This window comes from Cryptotermes secundus, unplaced genomic scaffold (assembly GCF_002891405.2).
Source record: "Cryptotermes secundus unplaced genomic scaffold, Csec_1.0 scaffold111, whole genome shotgun sequence".
In the NCBI taxonomy this organism is placed as follows: Eukaryota; Metazoa; Arthropoda; class Insecta; order Blattodea; family Kalotermitidae; genus Cryptotermes; species Cryptotermes secundus.
The window spans coordinates 246,343-259,852 of record NW_019733319.1 but is presented as its reverse complement, the minus strand read 5'-3'; the positions used below and the strand labels follow the sequence as shown (position 1 = coordinate 259,852).

At 43.9% G+C, this 13,510-nt stretch overlaps 1 protein-coding gene across 2 annotated transcripts in view; it reads right to left on the bottom strand.

Moving 5' to 3' along the window:
• Positions 1 to 13,510, bottom strand: part of LOC111867896 (hepatic leukemia factor) — a 290,075-nt gene that overhangs the window by 193,112 nt on the left and 83,453 nt on the right. Inside the window, exon 2 of one of the 2 annotated variants that reach the window (XM_023858110.2) lies at positions 3,168 to 3,323. The exons of the other annotated variant lie outside the window; for it this stretch is intronic. Within the exon in view, the coding sequence (XP_023713878.1) occupies positions 3,168 to 3,323 (156 nt within the window). The remainder of the gene's footprint in view (positions 1 to 3,167; positions 3,324 to 13,510) is intronic. 2 annotated transcript variants of the gene reach the window in all.

Sequence of the window (13,510 nt, the reverse complement as noted above, 5' to 3'; positions counted from 1 at the left end):
AAAAATGAGTTACTCCGAAAACGCTTCAAATAGCGACGACTGGTAGACGTCTGGGAAGAAACAGGTGATACACATGAACGTACATGTACATACGTAGGTCAGTCAAAAAGTTCCCGGAATTCCCCTACAGACGGAGAACGAGGGATAAGATAGCGCACACACTGTTGTGGTGGGGAGCTCAGCATGTCTGCTCGCAGGCGCAACAGGTCTAGACAGGTTTCAGCGTGCAGTGTCGTTACTGTTCCGTTTGAATTAGACGTGAGTGTTGGTCATTCGGCGCAATGTCGCAGTTCGAACAGCGTGCGAACATCGAGTTCATGTGCAAATTGGGAAAAACTGCTTCAGAGACGCTATCGGCCCTGCAGCAAGTTTACGGTGATACTGCACTAAAGAAATCCGCAGTTTACGACTGGTTTTCCCGGTTTAAGAATGGGCAGGAGACGTTAGAGGATGACCAGCGCAGCGGGAGACCTTCGACATCCAGAACCGAAGAAGTGATTGGAAAAGTGCGACAACTGATCGATGTGATCGAAGAATGACCATCGCAGAGTTGGAGCAAGAAGCTGGTACTGTTACTGGCCATTTCTACTTGCAAGTTTTGCAGAGGATGCGCGATGCGGTTCGGAGGAAGCGGCGCGACAAGTGGCAGGGACAGCGGTTTCTGCATCACGATAACGCACCGAGCCACACATCGCTTGTTGTGCAGCAATTCCTCGCCGAGAAAAACATTCCTGTCATCACTCAGCCACCGTACTCTCCTGATCTCGGTCCGAGTGACTTTTGGCTGTTCCCTACTCTGAAAATGGGCTTCAAGGGGACACGTTTCGAAACCATGGAGGACACCAAATAGAATGCGACGGCTGAGCTCTGGAAGATTCCAAAAGAGGCCTTCCACAACTGCTTCCAACAATGGCAGGATCGATGGGGCAAGTGTGTGTGCGCGCAAGGGTCCTACTTTGAAGGTGGTTAGGTAAGCGTTGCCGTATGTCCTACCATTAGAGTGCTATACCACCATTCCGGGAACTTTTTGACTGACCCTCGTACATATTAGACCTTGTCAGACGAGTAAGAACTGGTTTAAAACTACGATCAATTAGCATTCGTTTATTTCTATTTTAATGTCATAACACAGGGATCACGAGCATTTGTCGTCCCTAATTACTTAGAAAGGGACAGAATTTTCACGAAAATCAGGACATTTAGATATATGGGAAGTGGGGGTATAGCTCCATAAATTCTTAACCTCGGGAGTAGATGAATGTGACTGGTTCCCTTCAAACCATTCCCCCGTTCTAACCTCCGTGGAGAGGAACCTGGCCACACCGGATAGGAGGATGGGACCGAACATGCTGTGGTGTTCGGATCAAATCTTGGTAGGGGCACACAACTATCCTGACGGTTTTGTCGTAGTGTTCTCCATTCCGTCTAGGCAAATTCCAGGGCAATACCTCAATTAGGCTAAGACCAAATGTTTTCCAATATATAATTTATTATTTATCATATATCTGGACCATTCCACTGTCTAGATATTGACAGCGACGTCAAATAGCTCATGGAAATAAGAGAAGACTGGTTCCAGAGTTGATATGGAAACTATGGAGGAGAAAATAAATTCCTCCTCTTGCTGGGAATCGAATTCGTTTGTCATCCAGCCCAGTTGCTATTACGACTGAGCTATCTCGGATCTTTTTATATTTCATATTTGCGCATTCTTCCATGTTTACGCACTGTTCATGAAAAATGTTAGAGGATGAGTCGACCCCAGGGCCATAGTTCGGCTGGAAGGATCAGGTCACTGAAAAATCCAAACTCATCGGGAATCGAACCAGAGACCTTGAGGCTTGTAGCGTATTGCCTCAACCAACTACGCTGCCGCGTGCACCAAACAAAACTAGTACATAAAATAAAATACATGTCGTCTTAAGATCTATGGCTTTAATTTAAACAATTCTTCGGTATGGTTAACTACTCCAACGGCTCTCATGGTGAAATAAAGTCAGACTCTAAGCAGCGCTGCATCTAGCGTATGATTCTCTTTGCAACGGCTTTATATTTGCAATAACAAATGTCCATAGGCTTACGTAACAGAAGAACATCAGCGATGTGGTTTGGAAAGTGTAAGAAATCAACTGGACAAGAGAAACCCACCGCCTCGTATTCCGAATCAGCCAACTTCCTCCGCGCCACCAGACGAACTCTCAGAAGATATTTTATGCTAGTGGGGAAATTTGTTGAAATTCGGCGGGGAATAATTTGTTTCGTAACGTCATCATTCACCTCCTCCTTCCTTCCTCTTCTTTAACCCTTTCATACCTTAAAAGAGTGAATTATATTACATTTTTATCTTTCACAGTTACGCACAAAGATGTGTTATATGTTCTAAAGGAGCTGACAGTCGCTCAGCTGGTCAAAAATTCCCCGCCATTTATGAAACTCTAACGTTCATTACTGCGTTCACAGGAGACCGCCACTGAACACGATCCTGAACCAGGTGAAACCAATCACAGCCTCACACCATACTTCTTAAAAATGCATTTTAATACCATCCTCCCACACAAGCCTACGTCCAAAAAATGGTCTCCCCCTTAAGTTTTCCCGATTAAAATTTTGTGTGCCTCTCACAACACCACAGGCCAATAACAGAACATGTCTAAACAACAAATATGAATCACAGCCACACAATTTCCTAAGGAAACGCACTGCAAGGGAAAAGACTACTTAGGAGACAGATGTGTAAACGGAAGATAAATAATTACCATTTATTTCTGAGAATCTGGCTGCAATGAGTTACAGTGATCTCATCTGGCGGTGACATGTCTCAACAGACACATCCGTGAACACATGATGGTTCTTAGGATTGTATAAAAGGCGAGAAATTGCTTGATTAGCTAATTAACTGTCAACGTCCCAAGGAAAACCAAGTATCATGGTACAGAAACGTATCTCAGTATACGTCTCACTGGTTGACAAACACTGTCACCAATGCGTTGCAATTTTATCAAGTTATACCCATTAAACACTGACATAGAGCGATCAGTCCTTAGTCCTTAATCCAGTAAGCAGGGTTCAAGGAAAGGAGGACTGTGTAACGTGACCACCAAAATGATGCCCCTGACCAAGGGTATCAGACAGAAGCTAAACATACAAGGACACACGTGTCTGCCTACCATTGATGTGTTGCATGTGGTGATGCCTCCAAAGCTGTTGGTACTGGCTCCATCGGGTGGAAGTTGAGTCTTCCGCCTGAACCAGGGTCTGCAACTGGTGCAGCTGATGGTGTGTCAAGGGATGACTGGGCGCAGGTACGGCCACCAGAGGCGGGCCTGCAGGCACATTGTGTTGATGGTAGTCCATTGCGACGGAGGAGTTAAATAGGGCACACAAATCCTACAGTCAGATTTTAGTAGCAGCCTCGTCATACGCGGAACTAGTCCGGAATTAATCCAAAAAGCTCAAGATTTTCAACATCTGTCTTCAGTTGACACAGATAACTGATGAAATTGTTTCGTACTTAGAAATATATTTTAAATAATCCCATACAGTGAAATTACTTTCAGGCAAACAATAGTTTAAAACTGCTACTTCCTTCTGTCTGGTTTCGACTTCCCATAGAAATGACAAACACGTTTTCTTCTTCTTTCGAATACCTCTAACTACTTGGAACAAATCTATGGTTTATACACATTAAACACCTTCACCGTTCTTGCTTCCTTGAAAAGTAAAAGTTCTTAAGCGGCTGAAGATTTTGATAGAAACAATAACTGTTCAAAAACACATAACACTTCAAAAACGATCATGATTTTTACGAGAGCGTTGTATCACGTTCGTAGTTTATCCTGCGTGTGATGTAAACCCGTCTGAGAGATCACATGATAATACTGCGCCAAATATTATGAAATAATATTCACTGAAATATTTTACTATACTCAAATCAAGTAGGAACTCTAAATCCACTATATTTTATAAAGTTGTTATAACACGACAAGGACGGTTAAATACTTCTCTTCAAGGCGCAAGTTAATAAGATATCAGTGTTGCAAATGAAACAAAAATATATAATTAACCTTGAACTGCATACTAAGAGATGTAGATATGAAGTCTGCCAACTGTGTAGTACGACACACACCACACACAGACACACGCTACCACACGAACAGCCACTAGCCCTACAGTGTGGAAAGTGAGAGCTGTCTGGACTGGCCTGGCCTGCACCGACAACCCAACATTCAAGCCCACGGCGGCTGCCGGCCTACTGACAGACTGACTTCAGCTGTAATCAACCTCAATGCGGGGCGGCAGGAGGCCGTGGGTGGGGGGGAGGTTGGAAATAGAGAGCGAGAGTGACAGAGAGACCGTAGGTTCTCTCCTCTACTGGTCTATAAGGAAATTTTAAAATATTAGGCATCAATTTAAATTAATATTACATTTTCTACGTAGTCTATTAAGGTCTCATTTATAACACCTTAACTGAGGAACGTAAATTTAAAATAGGGTATTTCGGGAATGCATAAAATGCACGATAAACAAACTTACCTTTCAATTACTGTTTTCCGGAATGTGACGCCTTATGGGTACCCATTTGCCGAACTTCAAGGCGACAATGGTACTCATCTCCAAATTTACACGGTGTTTCATCGCCATTTTAATAGTATCGTGAGAATAACGACTCTCCCAAACTCATCGCTGTTCTTTTTACGTTTGTTGGAGGTACAGGGGAAATTTAAAGATTTCCTTATACCAAGACTGACGATTTAGCGCCCTTGTCCTACCCTTACACAAAACTGCAATTTTATCTAATGGTCTCCATAAACTTAGCCTCTCACAATAAAGGAAAGTAAAGGTAAAGTTATCTCTGGGCTTTAAGCACCAAGCCATGAAGGCGTATGGTGGAGTGGAGATTTAAGTCCACCATTCTCAAAGTCGGCACTAGATGGAGCTGAGTGGTCAGCTTCACGCCCCGGCCGCTTTACCCTCAGTACTCACGGGATATGAGGCTGGGTGGGCCCCCAGAGCCGATATGGAAGCTGTGAACAGTAAAATCTCTTGTCTGCACGGAGAATCGAATCCCGACTGCTCTGCCGTCCAGCCTCTAGTCGCTATACCGACTGAGCTATCCCGGCTTCTGTACGAAGGGAAGACTGTGGATTAAAGGTGGTGTGAACAGCTGGCAAAGATACTGAGTACAAAAGCATAGGAGAGGGAGTGCATAACTGTTCTTCAGACAACACTGTTAGGCCGATTAAATCATGAAGGATGTGCTGGAAGGGACATGTAGCACGCTCCTAAGAAACGACAAATGCATATAACATTCCAGTTTGAAAGCCTAAAGGTAATAATCCAGCCGAGAGTTCTGGATGTCGATACGGTGATGAACGAGACGGATCCATAAAAGCGGATAATTTCTTGACCAGCTGAGTAATTACTAAGTTCAAGGAAGAACGTGTAGGTCTGCCACGGAATTGTAAACCAAGAGTAAAATCGCGTGATCTAAACTCGGAGAAATAAAACTGTCTTATCGTTCGTTACGCTATTTCAGTGTTCGTGATCATATGGCAGAGTCACAAAACCGGCCTGACCGGGTGTGTTAAAATTTATTTACTTTTCAACGCGACTGATATACGAGCGTACGGCATACTTCAACAAACGCAGTTATTACACTACTGTTAATGAAATCTATACTAAAGAATGCGGCCTGGGTTCGATTTCCGGTAAGAGGTGACTTTTTTTATTCGCCTTCTCTTCGACACCGGCTCAATGGCTCACTCTGCCTTCTACGTCAATGAGAAAAAACAACTATTTCGCCAAATATACAGCCGGCCGGAGCAAGAATCCGGCCACTGATCACTGTTCACTCTCACGAATGAACTGAACTAACTGTTTTACAGCGCCATAGCTCAAGCGGTTAGTCGCTGGCTTCCAACCGCGGCGGCCCGGGTTCGATCCCGGGTCTGATCAAGTGGGATTTGTGGTGGACGAAGTGGCGCTGGGGCAGGTTTTCTCCGAGTACTTCGGTTTCCCCTGTCAATATTCATTCAACAAACTGCTCCACAATCACCCTCACCTATCATCTTGGGCTGGTACAATAGGCCAGAAGTGGCCGCAGTACAAGGGACTTAGTCCCACCCCACTAGCAATAAACAAAATAATCTTTTATAACTTCGGGGCGAGCCGAATATAACTCACCACGTCTTACAGCTCCTCTGTTATTCTCTTTTTCCGTGTTTATCTGTTGCCACGGCAACGTGCTTACCGAACCGTTGCCCAGCAATGGGCTTCCGCTCTGGCTCTACTATTCCGGCTTTCGGGCGTCATGTCACAATATAAAGTTGTTGAAAATACAGGCATATCTACTTTCACAGGATCTTAGGTTCTTACAGCGATGGTTATTAAAAATTCTATCGTCTGGTAAGTTAGCCGATGTTTCGGAGGAACACTTCGCTGCCTGCTTCTCGTTCGTTTTTTACTTAGCTTAATGATCGGTACTGTAGATGGAGGCGACATGTTTCTCCGAAACGACGGCTGGCTTTCACTGGGCTACACGGTGTTATTTCCTCTTCGTATCTACTCTTATAGTAATAAAACTGCATTGCATCTGGTGGTGTTGAAGTAATATAATATCACATCTCTGCTTCCTTATAAATACCGGTAAATTCTGTGCTGTGCTTGCAATTTATGACACTTTCTAATTAGATCAAGTGTTGAAGAATAGCGGTCAGTGAGTCGGATGCGGCCATCTGAGAATTTTCTCTAGTCACCTGTGAGTCAGAACTCGTCGATTTCAGCGACTTTCAGAATTATTACTGTGTAGCTATGTAATGTTCCTCCAGCCCTGGGTCACACGGTGGGGGAGACTGTTCGCTGTTCGCTGCTGTTGCTGTGTCACGGGACCAGACAACCCGTAAAATTAGAGAAACAGGCGACGTTTTAAAATCTTAGCACTGTAATATATTACGCATTCATAGTGAAGTGCCGAGCCAGAGGCGAAGTATCGACTACGGGAAAGGTGCGACAATATGCCGGCTGGCGAAGCCTGTCTTCATCTCAACAGAAATTACGGAAATGGGACGCCGGTGAAATGATGATTTGCAAGGGATACAGAAAAGCGGGCCAGTTTAACTGTATTCCTAAATCTACAAGTATTTCTTCAAAAACATAATGAATGGGCTCTAAATTTGTGTTTAGAGGAATATTGTAACCTGTAGTACCGTTGCTATGCAACGATCGCGAGAAGGAAAATATGTTGATTGGTAACGGCAAGGCAAACACTTTCCCGCGGAAATGAAAACCCAGCTACTGCTAAGCAACGGATCGGTAAACACGACTACAACAATAGGGGCATTGTTTCCTATTCGGTCCGTGCAAAGTGGTTATAAAGAAGAGTTCTGTTGAGAATCGGCAGTCGAGTTCCGGAGTTCCAAGTGAGCAGTTAGTCGAGAGTTGGGCTCTGAAAGACAGGCTGAGAAGCTGGCGCTATGAGTTCAGGTGCGGAGTCTTAACCAGCGGCCAATGGCGTGACCACGGAAGCTGAAGAATCTCCATTGTTAAAACCCGTTATCAGAAAACGGCTAATGGAGACTAATATACTGAGGACACTAGTCTGTGTCACTTATCTGTAAAGCACAGTTCCAAATGGTGTGTATACAAGTCGTCAATAAATCCAATAACCAATCCAGACCCCGTCTATAGTCACAACCCGTAAGTCGAGACAATATGTACGGGTAAAGAAAAACGTAAATGTAAATACAAACCACAACATGAAGATGTATGGGGCAGCAGAAATAAAGCTCCATTCATCCTCACTCAACTCTGTCTGAGCAACAAATGGGTGTGAGTGGTAAGCGGTTTTACCGCTGGGTTAAAGAATCACCACGAACCCCTGAACAGGAGTAGGCCGGGTGGTAGTGGTGGTGGTGAACAAATTCCCTGCTCCTACCCTGCAGGACCACACCTTGGTCGCTCAGCCAGTAGTCTGAATATCTGACCACTTTAATAAGATTTACTAACAATAAATGTTCTGAAAATCCATTCATCTACGGGAGTAATGTTCCGGTGTTGCAGTTGGCATCAATGTTTTGCACTCCGGAGGTTCGGAACAAGTCAGTTCCAGCTGGTTTTCTCAGTACCGCCAAAAAAACGCTGGGCCAAATCTTTAAATAGACCACTTCCGCATCCATTGAAACCCTTCTCAATCAGTGACTCAAAATCGCCATCGAAACACATCCTGAGCTTCATAATATTTACAGCTGGGAAGGGGTGGTAAAACAAATTACGAACGAAACATATTCTGTTTAATTTAATGCTTCCCATGCTAGGAAAGAGATACACGTTCCGAAATCGGTCCGTCTTCGGAGTACAGCTTTTCTTTGCTAACAGTTAAAGTTACCTGTTGACGCGTTAAAATAATTATTTACAGCATCCTGCAGACGGAATAATTAGTATAAGCTACCATATGGGTATTAATTAACAAATTTCAATTTAAGTTGTTCCTGTGCTCAATTAATTAAGCACCATGCCATGAAGACGCATGGGGGAGTGGAGCTATAGCTCAACCATTCTTGACTTCGGCACTAGATGAAGGTGAGTGGTCAGTTTCACGGCCCGGCCGCTTTAGCTCCGAACAGAAAGGTCCAGATACCCACTTCATAGGAGGCTGGTGGGCTCCTGACCTGGGACGAACACTGCAGAAAATAGAAAAATCTCTCGTTAAGCGTAAGATTAAGCGGACGGATGAGTGGCTAGAAACAAAGGGCGTTCTTTACTGATACTTGTAAAGGCTCCTAAAAGCAACTAAACAGAAAGGGTTTCGCATCCACCGGAAGTTAGGACATGCTGTAAACGGCAAGGGACCATGTCATGCGCTGTACACCGTAAACAGAATATTCGTATTCGGTTTAATTAACCGAATATCAAATTAATTAAATTTCTGAGGATAGCCTCTAACAGAAATGAGTACCAGGAATTAATTAAATAATTTTCCTGGGGAGTAAAGCGCGGCCGGCGCGTAAGGCTGACAACCTTACCGCCATCTTTGAGCCGATTGTCTAGATAATGTGGGCCCCTCACGGCCTGTTACAGGGATAGCTTTACTTCTTTTTTACTTGCCCATGGCTTGCGTTCGCTGCGGTATATCATGCAGGTACCAAAACTGTTAATCATCTATATCTGCAGAGATAACTTGGTTCTTGAGAAGTTAACAGCCGTTTAACTAATCAAAACATGTCTTGCCCTTAATGAATCTCGAAGGGCTGCTATCATAGTCAATCGAACCACACAATGAAACCTATTCAAAACCACACGTATTCAGTTCACATTCTCGGATACACTTTTACGAGTATTTTTACTGCCTGCATGCATTCTACATGTTCCGCCCATCTCATCCTAACTTTTCACCCTAGTAATATTAGGTTGAGAATACAACATAAAGCTCGTAATTATGTAACTCTGTCTACATTGTAACTTCCTCTCTCGCAAGTGCAAATGTTCTCCTCAGATCCGGTTTGAATCCATGACGGGAACCGGAATTCGCTACCGAAATCTTTCGGCGTGTCTTCAGTTCACATAGACGTATACCATGACAGCGCCCTTAAATAGGCGGCGACCATCTCCTTCCATATCCTTAGGAGTTCATCAGTTATAATCATCTTCACATTCCATGTGATGCTACGTAAACACCTACATTTGAATCGGCGTCATTAAGTACGCTAGCAACCAATCACTCCGTCCTACGTATTCCATCCATCCAAGGCTCTACAGTCCCTGTTGGCTGCGTCTTCAGTTTCTCAATTAATACACTGTCGGTAGGACTCCTTGGACGGGGAATTAGCCCGTCGCAAGGACGTTACCCACACACAGACATCCAAGCCTCGGGTGGGATACGAACCCATGATCCTAGTGTTCGCATGGGCGGAGATGGTTCATGTCTTAAGGCGCGTCCACATTACTCGTGCTCCTGTTCGTGTTCGCCAGGCTTGTGCTCGTCGGGAGACTCGCCTGGCTTTTATTTGTGCTCGTAAATCTTCGTCCACACTACTTCAGTTGCTCGCCAGGCTTGGGCACGTGAGGATCCGTATATTTACTCGTAGTGTGTATAGGCTGTAGTCGTATTTTAATTCACTGGCTATAGTTTTTAAATTAAAAATTTAAAATTTGCTTGTCTCGTGATTTGTCATACCGTCCACATTACTCGCGAGCATGGGCACGAGTAATGTGGACGCGCCTTTAGACTGCGCGTCTTCTGTGATCGGCATGTGTTTTGTCTCCTAACACAAAACGTACACAGGCCAACTTGTCTTTCTGATCGGACAGAGCAAATGCATGACGTCACGCCGACAGGTGGAGAGCCAAACCCGAAACTGTTCTGCGCGCAGACACATCCAGATACAATACTGTATTTTAAGAACGTCGCCGCGAATCGTGTCCAAGAAATAAGGATAGAACAGCACCATCTGCTGCCTCTGCCTTGTGAGGGCACTTGCATTCAGTACATGTTACATCCTGAGATCCACAGAATCGAACTCCCTGTTTTAAATTAGAAAGAATCGTCACAGCTATGTGGGCAAATAGCACACATATGAAGATAACAACCCCCCACAATGTGTATTTTCCCAGAAAATATAGATTCTACTGGAGTATAAAATCCGCGCTTTCCAAAAATCCGCAACTCGCTGAGGTCGCTGCTCACTTTTATTTTTATTGCTAGTGGGGTGGGACTAAGTCCCTTGTACTGCGGCCACTTCTGGCCTATTGTACCAGCCCCAGATGATAGGTGAGGGTGATTGTGGAGCAACTGGTGGAATGAAGACTGGCAGGGGAAACCGAAGTACTCGGAGAAAACCTGCACCAGCGCCACTTTGTCCACCACAAATCCCACTTGACCAGACCCGGGATCGAAGCCGGGCCGCCGCGGTGGGAAGCCAGCGACTAACTGATTGAGCTATGGCGCGGCCTTGCTGCTCACTTACTGTAGATCTATTGGTGACAGGCATCAAAAAGCGAGAAAGCAGTTTCCCTCGGTATCGAAAGATGTTCTTAATAAACTTATTAGAGAAGAAAGCAGTCTTTNAAAAAAAAATGGTAATTTAATTGAAACTTCATACAAAGCAGGAATTACATTGGATCGATACGAATAAAATCAAGCTCGAAGAGTAAATTCAAATACGAAACGTAATCGAAATCTCGTGAGTGGTTTTAGACATAAAAAGAGGAATATTACGTTCGTATTATGTTTTCAGTTTACACGAGTCCGAGCAGCACAGGCTGCATAGGGAATGGCTACGGGATGGACGGCCAAGCGGTCGGAGTTGGGGTCCCAGTGGGCGAAAACATTTTCACTTCTCCATTTCGTCCAGACTGGCTCTGGAACCCACCCAGCTTCCTATACAAGGAGTACGGGAGTGGAGCTCTTACCACGGGGGTAAAATGGCTGGGGCGTGAAGCTGACCACTCACATCCAACTAATGCCGAGGTCAAGAAAACGTGGGTCTCTACATCCAATCCCCCATACGTCTTCATGGTGTAGTACTTAGTGAAACACAGGAACAACTTGTGTTTTCAGTTTATACACGAAACACTGGAGTTACTGCATCTGAGCAGCGACATTTTCTTCTCGAATGTACTGCTCGTATGATAACACACAGGCATGAGACAACTTGTTACCATGGCATTATCCTTGGCTCGCAAGAAAGTCAAGGCCTTGTATTTTTTTTTTGTTTTTATTCTCGGAAACCTCGAACGTTTATTTCTTTTTGATTGTATTTTGACTGTGATAGCTGAAGAGTTTTGTACGCTGGCGTCATGTAATTTGAGAGTATTTTTCCATTCAGCATCATTTTCAGTATTTTATTAAATCGAAGATGTACGTACTGTTAGGTACTTCAGAGAGCAACACTACTTCAAGTACTGAATTTCTGAACATACATCGGACAAGTGTTCGTGAAGTGCAGACTGCGATTAGAACAGCAGAGAAACTATACTGCGTTACTAAACTCTACTCCCACTGCGATCTAAACGTGGCAGTTAGGGTTAACATCAGTCAGTGCGACCATAGAATTGATTCCATGGTGTATGGTCTTGAAAAGTTAATATTTCCACAGCTGATACGGAAATTACCTGTCTACTGAACGTGAAAATTCATTGTCGACTTCCAAAACAGACCGCAAGCGGTGCATTTCCTGGGCCATTTCAAATTTTACTTCTCTAAGATTTATGTTGAGTGTGTGCGATTTTCTGTGTCTGTGTACAGGTAGAGGCCTTGCGACGAGCTGATCACGCGCCCAAGGTGTCCTACCGAATGTGTAAGTTCTAGAAGAAACCGAAGTGAACGGAGAAGTTCATGGAAGTAGGCCTAGGCCCACTGGGGCTGTAGTGCCAAGGAAAAAAAAAAGATTTATGTTAATATTAGTCTCCCATTTACGCCTTATGTCTCACATGTTATTAAAATACGACCATCAATCACAAACCGATTAATGTAATTACTCTCCAACTGCAGACCTACAATTTCCTCGATCCTCCTGTTACCCGTTCTCTTCGTTAGGCCCAAATATCCTCCTCAAAACTATGTTATCACGCAACTTCAATTTACGTAGGTTACTTACCCTTTAAATATGATTCCAAAATTTATGTGGTCTAGTGGTCAGAATTCCTGGCTACATATCGAGGTCCCGGTTTCGATTTCCGGCGCTACCAGATTTTCTGAGAAGCAGTGGGTATGGAACGAGGTTCACTCAGGCTCGTGAGGATAACTTTGGAGATACAAGGAAATAGCGGCTCCGGTCTAGAAAACTGAGATAAAAGGCAGTGGAGATCCGTTGCGCTGACCACGTGACGCCCTCTATCCGCAAAAGTTGACACTAACTTCGACTACAAGCGGCGGTCGCTTGGTCGCTTGCGGACTACAGGCCACGGAGTTTCTGTTGTTTTTGTTTATTAACATATTAAATATATCCCCGCAAGAAAACTTTGCAGACCGAAGACGCACAATTATACATGCCAGCACATTATTTCTGTCCAGACATATTATAACGCTTGTGCATTAGAATTATGCATTGACTGTGTATCTACGTCAGCAAATTTGAATGCTCATTTCTGCTAAAAGAATGTGCCACAATTTTAAGAACATAAAGCAATATAAAAAATCTCCATGGAGCATAATCATTGTTGAGAAGGTAACAGTCACTCAGCTGGAGGAGAAATCTCCCATTTAATGAACCAGAAAGTTTACTGCAGTGTTCAGACGGGCTAGTCCCTACCCTGTACCAAACGAATCAAGTCAGCACCCCATATTCTGTTTCTTTAAGAATCATTTTAATATTATCCTCCCATCCATGCCTACATATCCCTTACGAATATGGAACTAAAATAATGTTCCTATCCCATGTTAATATATTTGAAGTTTACGAAACGAATATTTTCTATGAATTTGGCGATTACTGAAAACGATTTCCTGAAACTGAAAAACAAAACTTTGGTGGAATTTTCAAAGAAATCATTACCCACTTCTCACTATAAATAT